This window comes from Squalius cephalus (genome assembly GCF_949319135.1).
Source record: "Squalius cephalus genome assembly, chromosome: 3".
NCBI classification, from domain to species: domain Eukaryota; kingdom Metazoa; phylum Chordata; class Actinopteri; order Cypriniformes; family Leuciscidae; genus Squalius; species Squalius cephalus.
Genome location: NC_137124.1, coordinates 1,676,354 through 1,698,769, shown reverse-complemented (window position 1 = coordinate 1,698,769; position 22,416 = coordinate 1,676,354). Strand labels below are relative to the sequence as shown.

The window sequence follows — 22,416 nt, the reverse complement described above, 5'->3', positions numbered from 1 at the left end:
TTAACTTATCTATCTTTCTTTTTAACTAATCTATCTTTCTAACTTATCTATCTTTCTTTCTTTTGAACTAATCTATCTTTCTAACTAACTTATCTATCTTTCTTTCTTACTAATCTATCTATCTATCTTTCTAACTAACTAACTTATCTATCTTTCTTTCTTTCTTACTAATCTATCTATCTTTCTAACTAACTTATCTATCTTTCTTTATTTCTTACTAATCTATCTATCTTTCTAACTAACTTATCTATCTTTATTTCTTTATTTTTTACTAATCTATCTTTCTAACTAACTTTATCTATCTTTCTTTCTTTTTAACTAATCTATCTTTCTAACTAACTTATCTAGCTTTCTTTCTTTTTAACTAATCTATCTATCTTTCTTTCTTTCTTTTAAACTAATCTATCTATCTTTCTAACTAACTTATCTATCTTTCTTTATTTCTTACTAATCTATCTATCTTTCTAACTTATCTATCTTTATTTATTTTTTACTAATCTATCTATCTTTCTAACTAACTTATCTTTATTTATTTCTTTTTAACTAATCTATCTTTCTAACTAACTTTATCTATCTTTCTTTCTTTTTAACTAATCTATCTTTCTAACTAACTTATCTAGCTTTCTTTCTTTTTAACTAATCTATCTATCTTTCTTTCTTTCTTTTTAACTAATCTATCTATCTTTCTAACTAACTTATCTATCTTTCTTTCTTTCTTACTAATCTATCTATCTTTCTAACTAACTTATCTATCTTTCTTTATTTTTTACTAATCTATCTATCTTTCTAACTAACTTATCTATCTTTATTTCTTTCTTTTTAACTAATCTATCTTTCTAACTAACTTTATCTATCTTTCTTTCTTTTTAACTAATCTATCTTTCTAACTAACTTATCTAGCTTTCTTTCTTTTTAACTAATCTATCTATCTTTCTTTCTTTTTAACTAATCTATCTATCTATCTTTCTTTCTTTCTTTTTAACTAATCTATCTTTCTAACTAACTTATCTATCTTTATTTATTTCTTTTTAACTAATCTATCTTTCTAACTAACTTTATCTATCTTTCTTTCTTTTTAACTAATCTATCTTTCTAACTAACTTATCTAGCTTTCTTTCTTTTTAACTAATCTATCTATCTTTCTTTCTTTCTTTTTAACTAATCTATCTATCTTTCTTTCTTTTTAACTAATCTATCTTTCTAACTAACTTATCTATCTTTATTTCTTTCTTTTTAACTAATCTATCTTTCCTAACTAACTTATCTATCTTTCTTTCTTTCTTTTTAACTAATCTATCTTTCTAACTAACTTATCTATCTTTCTTTCTTACTTATCTATCTTTCTAACTAACTAACTTATCTATCTTTCTTTCTAACTAATCTATCTATCTTTCTAACTAACTTATCTTTCTTTCTTTCTTACTAATCTATCTATCTTTCTAACTAAACTAACTTATCTATCTTTCTTTCTTTCTTACTAATCTATCTATCTTTCTAACTAACTTATCATTCTTTCTTTATTTTTTACTAATCTATCTTTCTAACTAACTTAACAATCTTTCTTTCTTTCTTCCTAACTAATCTATCTATCTCTCTAACTAACTTATCTATCTTTTTCTTTCTAACTAATCTATCTATCTTTCTAACTAACTAATCTATCTTTCTTTATTTCTAACTAATCTATCTATATTTCAAACTAATCTTTCATTTCCTCTCTAACTAATGTGTTTCTTTTTTTCTAACTATTCTTTCTTTCGAACTAATCTATCTGTCAAACTTTAAACTACTTTAAACTTCAGACTACTTTAAACTTCTTCAAATTCTCTGGTCCGGCTTTCTCAAGCCAACTTAAAGTTTGTCTCAACAAACTTTTTTTCTAGTTCTCTAATGATATGATTCTTTAGTTAGATTTGTTTTGCCCTGGCTGAGGCACATGAATGTGTTCAGCTAATGATGCTCATCTGATGTGTTTATTCAAATGCAGATTCAGCAAAGGAATTATTTGCACGGAGAATCACGATGAGTCATTTGAGCTAGTGTCTAACAAATATTAATCAAGCTTTATTATATTAAATATCTTAAGTATACTAATGTAGATGCGTCATTATAGTATTATTATTTTGTAATAAATAAATCATTTTTAAAAAAGTGCGACTCCGGTGGGACTCGAACCCACAACCTTTGAATCACTTCACTAGATTCGCCTAGAAGTCCAATGCGCTATCCATTGCGCCACGGAGCCACCTGTTGATCGGGATGAATATTACACATATTATTCTGCTCATCGATACTGTGTATCGCTTGAGATGTGCGTTTTCTGAGTTTTTGTATCTTAAATGTTTATTGATCTGTAACGTTAGAAATATTAATATCTTACATGATGCTTTAGATCCGCATGTTTGCGTCCATGTTTGCGTCCAGTCTCGTGTCGCCAGTGCGTGCTGTGATTGGCTGAGACGCTGCTTAACGTCACGTCACACGGACACTACAGGAACATGAGACGGGTCCGATATTGATATGTTACATTGTTAACTTCTTAACATAAACAAATAAACAAGGTCTACAAACAACGATTATTACATGGTACACTTAAATACGGTAATGTAACTCTATCGGCGAGGACTTCTGGACGAGGGCGGGTTTATGGAAGTTCCCGTTTAGTTGACGTGTGTTTGACTGAACCGGTCGGGTTTGTTGAAGGTAAACACATTTGCATTCATATGTTGCTTTAAGTCGTTTATTACTCGTTCGTTTTTGTTGAAAAATGATCCGTTTCCACGTTATTTGTAATGTAATGTCGTGGAGTTTAAACGGGTTTAAAAGTAATATGTTTGCAACATGAAACAGTGATTTATATTTGATAACATTCGACTGTAAAATACATAATGAAAGCCCATTTTCGCCACATTAGAAAAAAAAAACATACTTTTGTAAATCATATAAATTATGACAGTAGAATTTGTGAATTAAAAAGTATTAATTATAATATTAAAAAGTCGAAATTATGACACAAAAAGTAAAATATGACAGACAAAATGACAATAACAATAACTTTTATGACAAGTCATAATTATAACACTATTATTTTGTTTCTCTCATAATTCCGACTTTTTTAAACGTATAGTTATGGCTTGTGTTATAATTTTGACTTTTTATTTTGCGACATTTTATGTCGTCATTAAGATTTACCAAAGCATGATTATTGTTTTCTTAAGTGGCAGAAATGGTCTAGAAGACATCAGTATTGTGAGATATTGTCGCTGCACGACTGTATTATACTGACGTGTTGTCCTGGTGTAACAGCATGAGTGGCCAGGAGGTGTCGCTGTTGCTCCAGGAGTGTCTGAGGCGCGCAGTCACCGGACCACAGGGAGACACCGTGCCGCTCCGCGGTAATGACGCAATGACTCAGGCAGGCCTGTGCATACAAGTTTATCTGTTTTATATTCATAGTGTTCCATAGTAGTGGTGGGCAGCTTTTACACAGCTATTGCAATTTTTTTTTTTTTTATTGAAAGTAAAATCTTTCAAATGCAATTATCTAATCAGCTAATAAGATAATCAAGTGTCTATATGTTCTTTTATCAATTGTCAGGGTTTGTTTTGTTCGTTCTATGAGTGGCTCAGCTAAACAGACCCTTACTATTAACTACCATTATTCATTTGAATTATACTAATGTCTACAGATGTGTAATACTGATCAGAGATCAGGTAAAGCCACTGACACTGTGTCACTGGTCCTCAGCGACTCCTCATGATCAGCGGTGAACTGAAGTCTACTGTTTACTGAAGTCACGTGACTGAGTTTGATACTCGCTCCGAACCACTGATCCGAAACTGTGTTGTTGTCGAGGGAATAAAGCAGAGTAATTAATCAATTTAAAAAGGCTAGTCTTCATTGTGAAATACCAACTCACTCCTGACATCCTTTAACAAAACAAAACACCGAGCCAAGAGATATTCCCATTGAATAAGGCTTGACCTTTGACCCTCAGGGTCGTTTCCCGATGACCTGCACACGCTCCTACAGGAGGCGGCGGACAGAAAGTGGCCGTTCGTGGAGGAGAAATGGCAGTACAAGCAGTCCGTGACGTCTGAGGACAAGATGAACACATCGGACCTCGTCGGGGAGCATCTGCCGCAGTTACTGGTAATAACGGATATATATATATATACCAGACAGCAACACAGTGTCGGCCCAGATCCGGCCCACATCTGGCACATGTGGACTCAACATGGCCCGAAAGTGGGCCGACATCTGTGTTGCTGTCACTCATAAGTTAAGTTAGCCACTTTATTAACCCCACAAGGGGCAATTATATTAGGGCAGTGGCATCACATCACAAACTAAAAAAAACATATTCATATTTCACATATGTCGCCTTTTTCCACCTTTGTTGCCATTGGCTTGGCTTGCTTAGTTGGGGGACATTAAATTTCACATTTAATTTAATATTCAACAATATTATTGATCTCCGGCATTGACACTATTATACAGGAACTGAACTGATTATATTTGTATTAGTTTTTAGTTTTTTACTGATTATATTATGTTAGTTTGTATTATATATATATACACTCACCTAAAGGATTATTAGGAACACCTGTTCAAGTTCTCATTAATGCAATTATCTAATCAACCAATCACATGGCAGTTGCTTCAATGCATTTAGGGGTGTGGTCCTGGTCAAGACAATCTCCTGAACTCCAAACTGAATGTCAGAATGGGAAAGAAAGGTGATTTAAGCAATTTTGAGCGTGGCATGGTTGTTGGTGCCAGACGGGCCGGTCTGAGTATTTCACAATCTGCTCAGTTACTGGGATTTTCACGCACAACCATTTCTAGGGTTTACAAAGAATGGTGTGAAAAGGGAAAAACATCCAGTATGCGGCAGTCCTGTGGGCGAAAATGCCTTGTTGATGCTAGAGGTCAGAGGAGAATGGGCCGACTGATTCAAGCTGATAGAAGAGCAACTTTGACTAAAATAACCACTCGTTACAACCGAGGTATGCAGCAAAGCATTTGTGAAGCCACAACACGCACAACCTTGAGGCGGATGGGCTACAACAGCAGAAGACCCCACCGGGTACCACTCATCTCCACTACAAATAGGAAAAAGAGGCTACAATTTGCACGAGCTCACCAAAATTGGACAGTTGAAGACTGGAAAAATGTTGCCTGGTCTGATGAGTCTCGATTTCTGTTGAGACATTCAGATGGTAGAGTCAGAATTTGGCGTAAACAGAATGAGAACATGGATCCATCATGCCTTGTTACCACTGTGCAGGCTGGTGGTGGTGGTGTAATGGTGTGGGGGATGTTTTCTTGGCACACTTTAGGCCCCTTAGTGCCAATTGGGCATCGTTTAAATGCCACGGCCTACCTGAGCATTGTTTCTGACCATGTCCATCCCTTTATGACCACCATGTACCCATCCTCTGGTGGCTACTTCCAGCAGGATAATGCACCATGTCACAAAGATCGAATCATTTCAAATTGGTTTCTTGAACATGACAATGAGTTCACTGTACTAAAATGGCCCCCACAGTCACCAGATCTCAACCCAATAGAGCATCTTTGGGATGTGGTGGAACGGGAGCTTTGTGCCCTGGATGTGCATCCCACAAATCTCCATCAACTGCAAGATGCTATCCTATCAATATGGGCCAACTTTTCTAAAGAATGCTTTCAGCACCTTGTTGAATCAATGCCACGTAGAATTAAGGCAGTTCTGAAGGCGAAAGGGGGTCAAACACAGTATTAGTATGGTGTTCCTAATAATCCTTTAGGTGAGTGTATATATATAAACAAACTAAATTAATAACTTTTTTTTTTGTTTGGCTCGAGGTCATGGTGCAAAGGACCCTGGGTTGAGTTTACTCCGAACCATCCCTTTAAGCTCCGCAAAGGAACACAAGTCATTTTTGAGCACGACTTAAATATACTTTGGAGACGATTCTTATTCTTTAGAGAAAGAGCCGAAAACCAACAGAGGAATTATAAACTCAAAACGCTCTTAATAAAGGTGTTATAAAATGTATACAGGATAGGCTTTTTAGTAGTTGGTCCATAGGTCGTATTTTTTAAACTCCATTGTTGATTCGAATGGCGGACGAATGTTACTGCACGCACCACAACAGATGCTGGGTGAATATAATGCTGCGTGGAGTCAACCAATCAAAATGCGGCATGAACTCGACCAATCAGCATGTTCAGCGCCCAAGTCCCAACCCTGAAAGTTCCTGAACTTTTAAAAAGTACCACCTCGCGAGCAGAGACTTTTGGAGCGGGGAAATATTTAATTTTGAAACTTCATTTAGACCCCGGTTCCTGCGGTGGAAACTCACCGAGTCCCAACCCAAAGTCCCTAGCTCCTGGGGAAAGTTCCTGCGGTGGAAACTCACCGAGTCCCAGCCCAAAGTCCCTAGCTCCTGGGGAAAGTTCCTGCGGTGGAAACTCACCGAGTCCCAGCCCAAAGTCCCTAGCCCCTGGGGAAAGTTCCTGCGGTGGAAACGCGGCTTATGGAATAATGCCGAGTCCTGCTGTGATTCCAGGTGTTCCTCAGAGACAGCATCACATCTGGCGAGCCGCAGTTGGCCGTCGCTGTCGTGTTCCTGCTCGACCGGCTTCTGTATTGGATGGACGGATCGCATGTCCTGCTGAAGATTGCTAAAGCGTTGCACAAACGTTACCCGGATGTTCCCATCGCCCCCCAGGTCATCATTAGACAGGCTCGGGTCTATCTGAACACTGGTGAGCTCATCTCCATTCATGGAGTGTGTATGTATTCTCAGAGAACTAAAATATGTTGTTCTGTTAACGTTCTCATTAATCTATGAAAATGTTCTCTGAACGTTCGATTTAATTTCCGCCTGGAAAAAAAGTCAGCCATTTTGAATTTTGTCCAAAACCTACTTTTTGCAATCTAGTCCTAGGTTTTTCGCCCGAATGAAACCAAACCAGTGCAGAAAGATATTTTGCTGGACAGCAGGTGAAAATAGAGATGAAACAGGAAACAACTCCTGGACAAATTTGAATATAATGGACATGAATGAAATTCGACAACTTTTCGGCAAAAAGACTGGGTTCAGAAGACTTGTAAATCATCAGTCATTTAAACTAATATTATTATTCTCTAATGATATTATTCTTTAGTTAGAATCTTTCTTGTCCTGATTAGATCACTGCAAAAAAAATAACAGGATTTTTAAATGTTTATGTTTAAATCATGCATTTATTTTTGATTCACGGTCGCTAAAGGGTGGCAAAAATTTACTAAAATGGCTATAACTCGAGAACGAAATGAGATATTTTCACCAAACTTGGTACACATATGTACGAGCTCAATCTGAGGTCACAGTAAAAGAAACACAGTGATTGGACACTTGGTGGTGCTATAACATGAAAATAAACATGAAAATGGTTATAACCCCCCAACTGTTAGTCCAATTGGCTTGAAAAATGGCATGCAGTGTCTTGGTCCAAGGTGCCATGTATGTCTGTGAGGACATTGGCGTATCTCGAAAAACATGGCCGCCATCGGCCAATGAAGTTTGAGCACCTATTAGACTAGGGAAACTCGGTGGGCATGTTCGAGCCCTAGAGGTCTGTAAGAATTTTAAAAGAAATCGGCCACTAGTTGGTGCTAACGGGATTTTTACGCCTCTGTAATCACGTGATGTTTCACACATCCACACAATATGTATATCATGTGATAGATCACTGAACAATTTTGCCTCAAGAACCACTGCTGTCAATCAAATCGTTCATTAAATGTTCACAATTATTTAAATAAACCTACTTTTGTGAACTAGTCCAAGGTTTTTCGCTCAATCTGAATAAAACCAAGGCAGTACAATTCTCTGGACACTCCAGATCAATAATTATCCAAAAATGTTGAACTTTACCCTTTGAGTAGCTATAACAGGGTAATTCAGAAAATGGGTGTGGCCAAATGCCCACAAAAGCCTATAACTCCTAAACGAAAACTCGGGACTTCACGGAACATGCGACATATGATTCTAAACAAGCATGCAAACATGTAAGGAGATCGGACCATAGGTGGCGCTATAACTGTTAAAAAGCTTTAAAAAAACATTAATTTCCTATGGTAAATTGCCAGTATTGGCTGTAACTTGTCTTTTCCATCTATGATGTCAGTGGTTACATGCTTCCATAATAAAACGTAATATCTTTTTAAGCATTTGCTTAAAGGCCTTAAACGCTTGAATGTTACTTTTGAATGTTCTCTGAAATAAGTAGAAACATTTAAAAAATGTTAGATGAAGATCCAACTTAAATGTTTCAGGAAAACACTCAATGAATAATGCTTTTGTGCTAACGTTTTGAGAACATTAACATTGAACGAACGTTCTATTAATGTTACTGGTAGAACGTGTTCATAACGTTGAGAGAACGTTCCCTGTTGGCTGGATTGAGCTTTAACTGATTGTCTGGTGTTGTTGCGACGCAGGTAAACTGCAGAAGGCCGAGTTTATCCTCAGCAGTCTGATCAGTAATAAAGCTTCGACAGGTACCGTTTGCTTTCCTTCCTCTTCATCTTGATCTGTCCATCTCTGCTGTGCTGTTTCTGAATGCTTCACTCTTATTCAGGCTGTTGGACGTATCAGAAGGCCAGTGACCGGACGCTGGTTCAGGCCGTCAGTCTTCAGGTGCGAGGACAAGTGCTTCAGACACTCGGTGAGGAATGAAGATCGACCTGATTAACACATGATGAAAACTCCACCAATCTCCTCCAGTGCTTCTGTGTCTGATCGAGAGCACTTTGATATTGTTAGTAATATTTCAGCTGGACTGAAGCAGCTTTACTTGATTATCCAGACAACATTTATTATAAAAATCATGAGTATCAAATATGATCATCGGGCTTTTGAGGAAGATTTGAAGATATGTTTACAACTACAGAGCTTTGATCATAAAACTAAGCATTAAATATCATCTTACTAAGACATGTTATTGGCAGATATTGATATTTATATGCATTTTATGAGAAAATTAAATAATTACAATATAGAGAGAGGGAGAGATATTACAATATTTAAACAGCCTTCAAGCAAGATACGTTTACTTAAATTAGAGTTTCAGTTTTATAGATAAGGTGTTTGAATTATAAACGGATCCCTCTGGAAAATAGTTTTTTAGACATTTCTTGTTTTAAGCATTTTGCAGGTTCCCAAGAAGATGAGAAAAATAAACATTTTACAGTCTTACACAGGTTTGCTTCTCGGGTAAATCTGTCTTGCTTTAAGGATGTTGAGGTCATTTATTGTTGTTGTACTTGGTATTAAAAGACGTGTCCCCTACGCACCTGACTTAGGTTGAACCGAGTGTCCTTGACACCTGAAAATATTATACCCAGTTGAGTTTACCTGTGAACGCGCGGATTGACGCCTAGCGTAGCTATTCTTACCGCATAAATAATGGCCAAGAATTAGAGTCACCTGACCGCAATCTAACCCCGCCCAAGAGTCTCGCACAGAGTCGAATGACGTCTCGCCCCCTGTCGAACACTATCTCACCAAAAAAGAAGAATACATCAGGTTTTAGAGACACAACTATAAGATCATCGTGACTAACTCATGACTTTACTCACGTCACCTTATTTCAATATGATTGGTTCAATTTATAAAAGCCCCCCCCCCCCCCTCTCTGTTAATGGCATAAGCAAAATTATTGCGAATCATCAGAAAAAAAGTTCAGTTGATTACACAATATGTCATGACACAATGTAGACAGTATATTTTTGATATTGTCATGCACTTCAGAATTTTCCATGGACACGATAGGCAAAGAACAGAATGCTTTAGTACATTTTGTTGTAAGTGTTAGAATGTTAGGCCTAAAAGGGGAAGCAAGGTTTAGAATCATTAGTTTAAAAGATAAAAGAAAAGTAAAAAATCCATCACAGACATTAATACTTTTATTCATCAAGGATTCATTAAATCGATCAAAAGTGACAGTAAAGATGTTTATAATGTTACAAAATATTCTATTTCAAATAAACACTGTTCTTTTGAACTTTCTATTCAATAATAAAATGTATCAGTTTCCACAAAAATATGAAGTTTTCAACACTGATAATAATCATAAATGTTTCTCGAGCATCAAATCATCATATTAGAGTGATTTCTGAAGGATCATGTGACACTAAAGACTGGAGTAATGATGCTGAAAAATAATATAATTTTGAATAAATTACACTACTGTATATTCACATAGAAAACAGCTGTTTTACATTGCAATAATATTTCACATTTTTTACTGTATTTAAATACATACAGCCTTGGTGAGCATAAGAGACTCTTTCAGAAACATTAAAAGCTTTGAATGGTAGAGTATAAAGTGAACAGTCATATGAAAAGATGGTGAAAATGAAGGACTGTTTGAATGGGTGTGTGTTACTGTAAATGTAAAGTTTGTGTGTATTGTAGGTCTGTGGCTCGAGGCGGCTGAACTCATATGGGCGTCTCTGATCGGCTTCTACGCTCTTCCACAACCTGATAAAAAGGTCTGGACACACTTTACACTACAAACACTGTTAACCTCTATCTCTCCTTTAGCTCAGAAGTGTGTGTGTGAACACCAGTCATGCTCTTTGTCATTGTTTTCAGGGCATTGGAACGTCCCTCGGGCTCCTGGCCAACACACTGACCTCCATGAACGACGGAGACTTCACTGCGCTTCAGGAAAAGCCACACATCGACCTGGTAAGACAGTCTGAGATGTCCTGAGTCGGGTTGTGCGTGTGCTGAGCGCCAGGTGTTCTCTCTCCTCCAGGGTTTCCTGGGAGAGACTCGGCATCGTCTGCTGTGTGCGGCGCGGGCCGCTAAGATGGCCGTCGTGTTCAGTCAGTATGGGTCTCTGTACGTCCTGACCAATGTGGTGAGTCCACCCTGTTTCAGCATAAACACCGTCATTCCTCAAACACAGTTTTTTACCTTTTACTGTCTTAATATTAAGTATTTTATATCCTGATGCACATTTTATACATTTATATATTAATTTTCTTTTAAATATGTGATTATGAGATAAAAAAAAGTCCAAACGTACAAAAATTCTAAATTATGAGATAAAAGGTCAGAATTATGACATTCAAAATTATGATAAAAAAATCACCATTATGAGGTCAAAATTTACCAAAAAATAATCAGTATAATGTGATAAGTCACAATTATGTCATAGTAAGTTATAATTATGAGATGTAAAGTCAAAATTGACAAAATCAAGATAAAAAAAAGTCAAAACTGATCAAATGTAGGAATTATGACATACTGAGTCATAAATCATGAGATATATTGACAAAATTGATTATGACAGTCATAATTATTATAAAAAGTCATAATTATTAGAATTCATAATTGACAAATAGTCAAAATTATGGTAGTCTTAATTATGTCACTCATAATTGAGATAAAAAGTAAATTATGAGACAAAAAGTCGGAATTATGACTCATAATTATGATTAAAAAGTCAACATTATGAGATGTCAAAATTTTAAAATAAAAAATAAAAAAGTATGTCATAAATCAAAAAGTCTCATAATTATGAGATAGTAAAGCAAAATTGACAAAAGGTCAACATTATGACAAAAGGCCATTATGACAGTCATTATGATAAAAAGTTGACAGTATGTCAGTTATGACAGTCATAATTACGACAAAGTCAAAATAATGACATTAAGTCATGATTAAGATAAAAATGTTAAATTATGACATACTGAGTCATAAATTATGAGATATATAGTAAAAATTTTGATTATGAGATAAAAGGCTAAGATTAAGACAGTCATAAATTATGATAAAAGAAATAGTTTTTCCTTTCAGTTTTCCGTGTCCAGACGACACCATTGTCAAAACGATCCTCATTCACATGGAACCGCGAAAACAAATAAAAAACCCTGTGTTCTGCTGCCAGGCCACTAGATGGCGATGAAGCACTATAGACTGAACATGTATTACACATGTGCATGACATCTTCTTCTCCAGAGATTCGCGTTTTTGTTGTTTACACAGAGACCGTTTTCAAAAACTTGCACTTTGAATCCCGTTTTCAAAACTTTGCGTTTTCAGGCGCCCAAAACGCGGTTGTCGTGTAAACGAACAGCCAAAACGCATAAAAAGTTGTACGTTTTTAGTCGAAAACGGTGTCGTGGAAATAGCCCCTCAGTTTAGCGTGCTGTTATTCCCGACATTAACACTAGATGTGTTTTCATTTCCCCCTCCCAATGCTCTTTTGCAGGTCGCCCAGGGCGTGTGTTTACTATCCTACAGTTTCTCCAAGAAATGCCCCATGGAGGATCAGCAGACGTACCTGGCTTTGGCCAAGGAGGCCTTTGAGATCGGCTTGTTAACAAAGACTGCAGGAGACGCCGTCACCAGCAAGCTGGAGTTGCACACATTCCTCAAAGCCGCGTATTGCTTAGCCACGACACACCGATGGATTAGCGGCGAATCCGAGGCGGTCCTCGCGGCGACCAGCGTCTGCCGGGAAGCCTTGGCGTTATTTGTCGAGTATTGTGCTAGAGCGGATCCCTCTTTGTGTTCTGAGATCATGGCGAGGATACAGCAGATTAAGTCCTTGTTGAAAGTTGAACCCTTCCGTAATTCCGATGCACGCTCTTTTATTCCCGATAGCTATCGTTCAATGGAGTTCGGCCCTGTTTTGTTCGCGCTCAGCGATTTTGCCAAGGCGTTGGATGTTTTTGGGAAGCACCACAAGTCGGTTTGTGAGGCGTTCGAGAAAGGCGTTCGAGGCGATCCGTGTTCGACTCATTCTCAATGCATAACAGCATTTCAGACGGACACAGAAGTTCTTCCAACGGCCGATCATTCGAATCCGCTTTCCTCCAAACACAATCCATCTAGTAGCGGATCTTTAGTTATAGTTGATCAGGGTTGTGATGAAGGAAGCAGTTTCGGATCTTTTGAGGCTCTTGATGGAGGTAAAGAAGCAAACGTCGTCTCTCCAAGCGTTCCCGACAACTTAGGACACAACAAAGGATCCCAAACTCAATCCCAACCAAAGCTAGAGCCCGTCATAACTGAAGGTGTTGAGGACAACGTACCAAATACATCAGGAACCCAACGGAGAGACCTTCGGAAGAACCTGGAAGCAAGAACGTCTTCGAGTTCCTCGTGGGAACATGTATCAGGATCGTCCCAGAGCGGCGTAGAAACCACAGATGATGATGTGGAGCAAAGCAGATTCGGATCTTATAAGGGTCTTGATGACCATAGCAATGGAAGTCGAGAAGCAAACGTCGTCTCTCCAAGCGTTCCCAACAGCTTTAGACACAACAAAGGATCCCAAACTCAATCCCAACCAAAGCTAGAACCCGTCACAACTGAAGATGTCGAAGACAACGCACCGCATACATCAGGAACCCAACGAAGAGACCTTAGGAAGAACCTGGAAGCGAGAACGTCTTCGAGTTCCTTCAGCAGCGGTTCCTCGTGGGAACACGGATCAGGACAATCCCAGAGCGGCGTAGAAACCACAGATGATGATGTGGAGCAAAGCAGATTCGGATCTTATAAGGGTCTTGATGACCATAGCAATGGAAGTCGAGAAGCAAACGTCGTCTCTCCAAGCGTTCCCAACACCTTTAGACACAAAGGATCCCAAAATCAATCCCAACCAAAGCTAGAACCCGTCACGACTGAAGATGTCGAAGACAACGCACCGCATACATCAGGAACCCAACGAAGAGACCTTAGGAAGAACCTGGAAGCGAGAACTTCTTCGAGTTCCTTCAGCAGCGGTTCCTCGTGGGAACGCGTATCGGGACAATCCCAGAGCGGCGTAGAAACCGTGGAGGACCCTGAAGATCCTTCCCATGACGGCAACGAAATAAATAAAGGTGCCAAGTTTGGTGGGAGCACTTCCTCGTTTTCCCTGTGCGATAGCTTCGGATCGCATTCATCTTGGCAAAAACTGTCCGTGAGCCCCGTCGCTAATGTAGAGCGCCTTGAACTGACGCACAAGAAGAAAGCGTTCCTGCAGGAGATTCAGGAAGGCCCAGGAACGACCACCGAGAGCGACCCGTTCGAGGAGCTGGGGTTTGAGCATCTGTCGGACTCTACGGGAGACGACGAGCTGTCGTGCAACGGATGCTTCCGGAACTGCATCATGGGAAGTGGCGTTCTGACGGGGCGTGACTATCGAGCGCTCCTGGCTGGAGTTTGTGAACGCTGCCTCGTCAAGCGGCTCCCGAACACCCCACTGAAACCCCTGGACCGCACGCAGCTGGAGAAGCCCTACGGTAGGGGACGCATGAATCTACACGTATCTTAATTGTGTATGTGAGTGAGTGTGTGTGTTTGTGAGTGAGTGTGTGGGTAGGTTTAGGGGTAGGGTTAGTGTAGGGGGAGAGAATATACAGTTTGTACAGTATAAAAACCATTACGCCTATGGAATGTCCTCACAAGTATAGCAAAACAAATATGTGTGTCTGTGTGTGAAGAATTTTGAGATATTTATACTGGAAAACAAGACAGAAATGTCACTTTATGTCTCCGGTCTTCTTGTGTTCTGCAGATGCCATCGTCCTGAAGTACTCGAAGGCCTCTGGCGTCTGGATGGGCTGCGAAACCAGCGTTTACATTGGGAAACCGATGGGAGTCAAAGGCAAACAGAGACAAGCCATTGAGCTTCAGTACCTGCACCAGGAGCAGCTTCTCAGCAGGTCAAACACACACACACACACACACACACACACGTTATCATCGTATAAAATATTAAAGTCCCCCTGTAGTGAGAGCCAAGGTTTTAATGTTGTTAATGTGTCAATGTGGTGTTTTTAATCTGCTTTAAGACAAAGCATGTGTAAATTCATAAGTTGACACCATTGCTGAGTATTTCCTCCTTAAAACTGCAGTGAACCAAAGACAGTCTCAAAAACACGCTTTGAAATCGCTGGTGTTTCTGACGTCACAAACTACCTTGTAACCAATCAGATCAACGTGTGATCGTCAACCAGTGGATCTCTGAGCTGAGTGAGTGAGTGGAGGCGGGGCTCATTTGCATATTCATAGAACTGCGCATACTAAATGAGGCAAGGGTGTCGAGTTACATTCAAGATATTTCAAGGCATGAAGACATTTTTTTAAAAGGAAAAAAACGTGTAAATATGTCAATCTGGTGATCAAAGATGAGTTTTAAGAGATACAATTATTGACTACAGGGGGACTTTAAGGTAATAAAACACAAAGTATAGTGTTTTTACGATTTACAGTGTTAACTAACTGGTGTTAAATTTACGAGTGCAGTTATTATTAATAATTATATATTTGTTTTTTACAGTACAATAATATTATTTCAATAGTATTTTTTAATTATTATTTTATTAATATTATTTTGATTAATAATAATAATAATAATAATCATATTTTTTTTTCTTTTGCAGTACAATAGCCCCTTTCATGTAAAGTGCTTTGAGTACCTAGAAAAGCGCTATATAAATGTAACAAATTATTAATTAATTATTATTAATAGTATTATTGCAAAAGAAATATATAAATATATTGCTGTTAATATATTATATATTCTTGTATTATAAGAAATGTCTTTGATTTGTTAATTTTTTTTAAAACTTTTAATTCAATAAATTAACATTTTAATAATAACAATAATAATTTCATTTTTATGATTATCATTATTATCATTATTAGTAGTAGTAGTAGTAGTATTGTTGTTGTTGTATAGTCATATTAAATGAGAGAAAAGAATGTCCTCAGTCGATCTCATGCCTGACTGTAATGTAAATGTAATGCTAATAATCATATTATCTGCTCAGTTATGTAGGGAAGGAGTACCTGAAGAATAAAGGTCTTCACGCGCACCTGGACGACGTGGAGAGACAGATGACGGCACAATACTATGTCACCGAGTTTAATAAACGCCTGTATGATAATAACATCACAACCCAAATCTTCTTCATCCCCTCTGAAGTGCTGCTGGTGAGATCAACACGTTATTAATATTTTATCACAATGGCCAAATGTGTCTCTCATATTTAGAGAGGCTGTAAACGCAACGCAACATGATTGATGCATTAGACTGAATGTGTAATAATTAATTATGGTGGTAAATCAGTAGGTAAGTTATTATTATTATTACTATTATTATTATTAAATTATTTTTATTCGAATTTTGTAGTGCAATAGTATTATTCGAGTAGTAATATTTAAGTTGATTGATTTTTAAATTTTTATCAAATATTTTGAATAATAATAATCTTAATAATAATAATAAATATTATTAATATTAAATACCAGTTTTTATTTTACCATGCAATAGCATTGTTGGAATACTAATATATCTGTTTAAGGAATTTTAATTGTAAAATGCAAATTATAATAATAAAATAAAATTAATAAAAATAATATTAATAATAATTATTATTATTAAATACTTATTGTTTATAAATTAATAGTATTATTGGAATTGTAATATATTTCTTTATTGACTTTTAACTTGTAAAATGCAATTTCAGGTTCTGGAGTCGCACCGTATCATGACCTGTTTATCTGCAGAGCCGTTCATGTCTGGGACATTTGTAAAACTCACCAACAACGCAAGAGGTAAAGCGGAGACTGACGCGACCCAGTACGGCATCGCCTTCGGTCATTTCACCTACGAGTTCTCCGGGCGTCAGGAGGTGGTGGTGGATCTACAAGGTACATCTGAATCCTAAAAAACTAAATTATGTTAACCCTAAAAAAACTATTTATGTTAACCCTAAAAAAACAATTTACGTTAACCCTAAAAAACTATATGTTAACCCTAAAGAAAAACTATTTATGTTAACCCTAAAAAAAACTAATTTATGTTAACCCCCCAAAAAATTATTTATGTTAAGCCTAAAAAAAAACTATTTATGTTAACCCTAAAAAAAACTATTTATGTTAACCCTAAAAAAAAACTAATTTATGTTAACCCCCCAAAAAACTATTTATGTTAACCCTAAAAAAAAACTTATTTATGTTAATCCTAAAAAATAATTATGTCAACCCTCAAAAACCTTATGTTAACCCTAAAAAAAACTATTTATGTTAACCCTAAAAAAAACTATTTATGTTAACCCCCCAAAAAACTATTTACGTTAACCCTAAAAACTATTTATGTTAACCCTAAAAAAAAACTTATTTATGTTAACCCTAAAAAAAACTATTTATGTTAACCCCCCAAAAAACTATTTACGTTAACCCTAAAAAACTATTTGTTAACCCTAAAAAAAACTATTTATGTTAACCCTAAAAAAACTAATTTATGTTAACCCTGCAAAAAAATATTTATGTTAACCCCCCAAAAAATTATTTGTTAACCCTAAAAAAAAGATTTATGTTAACCCTAAAAAAACTAATTTATGTTAACCCCGCAAAAAAATATTTGTTAACCCCCAAAAAACTAATTTATGTTAACCCTAAAAAAACTAATTTGTTAACCCTAAAGAAAAAATTGTCAACCCTAAAAAACCTTCTTTATGTTAACCCTAAAAAAAACTATTTATGTTAACCCTAAAAAAAACTATTTACGTTAACCCTAAAAAACTATTTATGTTAACCCTAAAAAACTATTTATGTTAACCCTAAAAAAAACTATTTATGTTAACCCTAAAAAAACTAATTTATGTTAACCCCGCAAAAAATTTTTTGTTAACCCCCAAAAAACTAATTTATGTTAACCCTAAAAAAACTATTTATGTTAACCCTAAAAAAACTAATTTGTTAACCCTGCAAAAAACTATTTACGTTAACCCTAAAAAACTATTTATGTTAACCCTGCAAAAAACTATTTACGTTAACCCTAAAAAACTATTTATGTTAACCCTAAAAAAAACTTATTTATGTTAACCCTAAAAAAAAATTGTCAACCCTAAAAAACCTTATTTATGTTTACCCTAAAAAAACTATTTATGTTAACCCTAAAAAAAACTATTTACGTTAACCCTAAAAAACTATTTATGTTAACCCTAAAAAAAACTTATTTATGTTAATCCTAAAAAAAATAATTATGTCAACCCTCAAAAACCTTATGTTAGCCCTAAAAAAAATATTTATGTTAACCCTAAAAAAAACTATTTATGTTAACCCTAAAAAAAACAATTTATGTTAACCCCCCAAAAAACTATTTACGTTAACCCTAAAAAACTATTTATGTTAACCCTAAAAAAAAACTATTTACGTTAACCCTAAAAAACTATTTATGTTAACCCTAAAAAAAACTTATTTGTTAATCCTAAAAAAAATAATTATGTCAACCCTCAAAAACCTTATTTATGTTAACCCTAAAAAAAACTATTTGTTAACCCTAAAAAAAATAGTCAACCCTAAAAAACCTTATTTATGTTAACCCTAAAAAAACCTATTTACGTTAACCCTAAAAAACCTTATTTATGTTTACCCTAAAAAAACTATTTATGTTAACCCTAAAAAAAACTTATTTATGTTAATCCTAAAAAAAATAATTATGTCAACCCTCAAAAACCTTATGTTAACCCTAAAAAAAATATTTGTTAACCCTAAAAAAACTATTTACGTTAACCCTAAAAAACAATTTATGTTAACCCTAAAAAAAACTATTTGTTAACCCTAAAAAAAATAATTGTCAACCCTAAAAAACCTTATTTATGTTAACCCTAAAAAAAACTATTTATGTTAACCCTAAAAAAACTATTTACGTTAACCCTAAAAAACTATTTATGTTAACCTTAAAAAAAACTATTTACGTTAACCCTAAAAAACTATTTATGTTAACCCTAAAAAACTATTTATGTTAACCCTAAAAAAAAACTATTTATGTTAACCCTAAAAAAACTAATTTATGTTAACCCCGCAAAAAATTATTTGTTAACCCCCAAAAAACTAATTTATGTTAACCCTAAAAAAACTATTTATGTTAACCCTAAAAAAACTAATTTATGTTAACCCTGCAAAAAACTATTTACGTTAACCCTAAAAAACTATTTATGTTAACCCTGCAAAAAACTATTTACGTTAACCCTAAAAAACTATTTATGTTAACCCTAAAAAAAACTTATTTATGTTAACCCTAAAAAAAAATTGTCAACCCTAAAAAACCTTATTTATGTTTACCCTAAAAAAACTATTTATGTTAACCCTAAAAAAAACTATTTACGTTAACCCTAAAAAACTATTTATGTTAACCCTAAAAAAAACTTATTTGTTAATCCTAAAAAAAATTATTATGTCAACCCTCAAAAACCTTATGTTAACCCTAAAAAAAATATTTATGTTAACCCTAAAAAAAACTATTTATGTTAACCCTAAAAAAAACAATTTATGTTAACCCCCCAAAAAACTATTTACGTTAACCCTAAAAAACTATTTATGTTAACCCTAAAAAAAAACTATTTACGTTAACCCTAAAAAACTATTTATGTTAACCCTAAAAAAAACTTATTTATGTTAATCCTAAAAAAACTAATTATGTCAACCCTCAAAAACCTTATGTTAACCCTAAAAAAACTATTTGTTAACCCTAAAAAAACTATTTACGTTAACCCTAAAAAACAATTTATGTTAACCCTAAAAAAAACTATTTGTTAACCCTAAAAAAAATAATTGTCAACCCTAAAAAACCTTATTTATGTTAACCCTAAAAAAAACTATTTACGTTAACCCTAAAAAAAACTATTTACGTTAACCCTAAAAAACTATTTATGTTAACCCTAAAAAAAACTATTTACGTCAACCCCAAAAAACTATTTATGTTAACCCTAAAAAAAACTATTTACGTTAACCCTAAAAAACTATTTATGTTAACCCTAAAAAAACCTTATTTATGTTAACCGTAAAAAAAATTATGTCAACCCTAAAAAACCTTATTTATGTTTACCCTAAAAAAACTATTTATGTTAACCCTAAAAAAAAACTATTTACGTTAACCCTAAAAAACTATTTATGTTAACCCTAAAAAAACTTATTTATGTTAATCCTAAAAAAAATAATTGTCAACCCTCAAAAACCTTATGTTAACCCTAAAAAAAATATTTATGTTAACCCTAAAAAAAACTATTTATGTTAACCCTAAAAAAAACAATTTATGTTAACCCCCCAAAAAACTATTTACGTTAACCCTAAAAAACTATTTATGTTAACCCTAAAAAAAAACTATTTACGTTAACCCTAAAAAACTATTTATGTTAACCCTAAAAAAAACGTATTTATGTTAATCCTAAAAAAAATAATTATGTCAACCCTCAAAAACCTTATGTTAACCCTAAAAAAACTATTTATGTTAACCCTAAAAAAACTATTTATGTTAACCCGTGTTCACTCTGAAGGAATCACTCACATTGGCTGTGCACTTGTAATGACACATCAAGGATGTTAAGAGGCTAAAAGCAGGTTTAAAACTTGCCCCATTGAAGTCAACAGGGTGCAAATTTTAAAAAGAGGATAACAAGGTGTAGGCAACACCGATTTTTGTCGTTGTTCTCTGTACTGACAGCACTCCAAATTTACAAAAAAATGAGCTCAATGTTAAAATTGACTGGAGTTCTCCTTTAACCCCCAAAAAAACATATTTATGTTAACCCTAAAAAAAACTTACTTATGTGAACCCCCAAAAAATCTACATTGTAGTCTTGAGTTTCTTCCGGGTACGAACATGTCACAATTAGTGTTGTCACGATACTAGAATTTCTAACTTTGATACGATACCTTGAAAAATATCGATATTCGATACCACGGAGAAAAAAACTGCCACAATATTAGGGGGTATTTTTTTTAATTTAAAGCTAAATATAACAAGTCTAGAACATGACAGTGAGGTATATTTTACATGAACAAAAATGTCCTGAGGTAGTGCACTTGTTCAAAAGCATAAATGCTAGTTGATACATTAACGTTATTTGATGAACAGATTTAAATGCAAACATGCGTGCATAACGCGAAAACAATGCTCACTGGATCGACATGAAGTCAAGTCACCTTTATTTATATAGTGCTTTTAACAATACAGATTGTGTCAAAGCACTTAACAGTATCAAATTGGAGGATAGAGTTTCAGTAATGTATAATGATAAGATTAAACATTCAATTTTCAGTTAAAGGCATTTCATTATTGAATTCAGAGATGTCATTGTCTAGCTCAGTTTAGTTTAATTAGTATCTGTGTAATCAAATTGATGATAATTGCTAATGAAGGCAAACTGCAGAATTAAATAATAATTTTTTGAATAAAGTTAAATAAGCACAAGTTAATTTTACCATCACACAGAACGAGCAGTGCACTGCGTTTGTTATGTTGCTAGGCAACCACTGAAACAGCTGTCCTGTCAGTCAAGTAAACGTCAAATCAGCCTTTTATTAACTTTATTTACTTTCTGTTAACATTGTGGTAGTTACGGTTCGTGAAGTCGTTAAGCTCCAGGTAACCCGCGAGAGCACCACAAGTTTATCCTCTATCATCGCACTCATCGACCAATCACAACACACTGCTCCAGCCGACCAATCAGAGCACAGTGTGCTTTTCAGAAGGAGGGGCTTCATAGAGACAGGAAGTAAACAGAGCGTTACTGACCGACTGGGAAGAGAGGAGCCGCAACAATGGAGAATATGAGGAGAATAATCAACATTCAAGCAGGAAAACCTGTTCTAGTAGAGCCTGAAACAACATCTTTAAGAGTGTGTTTGAAAAACGTTCCCGTTTTCTCCTCAGGATGGATCACGGCCAGTGGGAAAGGTTTGACGTACTTGACCGACCCTCAGATTCACTCGCTCAGAAAGCCCAGATCCAGCAACTTCCAACAGACGGGAATCAACAACTTCATCAAACATCAGCACGGAGACGACTGCAACGAGATCTGCCGAGCCGCCCGCCTCACACACATTACACCACATACACTAGAATAATCAAAGCTGTGATAAACAGTCATGATCAATGATGCAAACTTCATCAAATATGAGACTAACTCAAATTCTGAATAGCTGAATTCACCCAAATATAAAAGAAAAATGTGTTTTATTTACTGCAATATATGGGGAATTACAGTGTTGATTCTGTATGAGAAATGAGGAACTGACTATCATCAGTCAGACCACAACAACCTTTGGACTCAATAAATCCAGTTCCACATTGTGAAATATGAGGGTCACTCTCAATAACAGAGTCATATGACAGTGACATCACTAATGCATCATGTGACTGAAACCAGAAGAACTCCATTCCATAGTTTCAGAACACACACACACACACACACACACACACACATGCACGAACACAAGATACAATATCTCTCTCTCTCTCTCTCTCAAGATTCAAGATTCAAATAGCTTTATTGGCATGGTGAAATAAATCTGTTTTGCTTTTTGCCAAAGCATTAATAACACTATACAATAAATATATATATATATTAATAATAAAATAAT

The 22,416-nt window shown here is 35.2% G+C and overlaps 1 protein-coding gene across 1 annotated transcript; it reads left to right on the top strand.

Annotated features, from left to right (window-relative positions):
• Nucleotides 1–2,445: 2,445 nt before the first annotated feature.
• Nucleotides 2,446–22,382, top strand: alpk1 (alpha-kinase 1). The gene is made up of 14 exons (XM_079867508.1): nucleotides 2,446–2,700; nucleotides 3,304–3,392; nucleotides 3,996–4,150; nucleotides 6,556–6,754; nucleotides 8,475–8,534; nucleotides 8,615–8,701; nucleotides 10,453–10,529; nucleotides 10,633–10,728; nucleotides 10,799–10,903; nucleotides 12,260–14,282; nucleotides 14,558–14,705; nucleotides 15,816–15,978; nucleotides 16,515–16,698; nucleotides 21,707–22,382. The coding sequence occupies exons 2-14, from the start codon at nucleotides 3,305–3,307 to the stop codon at nucleotides 21,898–21,900; spliced, it is 3,579 nt and encodes a 1,192-aa protein (XP_079723634.1). The 5' UTR covers nucleotides 2,446–2,700; nucleotide 3,304; the 3' UTR covers nucleotides 21,901–22,382.
• Nucleotides 22,383–22,416: the final 34 nt, after the last annotated feature.

What these genes read in the sequence shown, in the direction of transcription:
- alpk1 (XM_079867508.1), top strand. Translation starts at nt 3,305, where the DNA reads ATGAGTGGCCAGGAGGTGTCGCTGTTGCTCCAGGAGTGTCTGAGGCGC. An exon ending in ACAAGTGCTTCAGACACTCG is followed by an intron (nt 8,702 to 10,452) that starts GTGAGGAATGAA and finishes TGTGTATTGTAG; the next exon opens with GTCTGTGGCTCGAGGCGGCT. An exon ending in TCCCCTCTGAAGTGCTGCTG is followed by an intron (nt 15,979 to 16,514) that starts GTGAGATCAACA and finishes ATGCAATTTCAG; the next exon opens with GTTCTGGAGTCGCACCGTAT.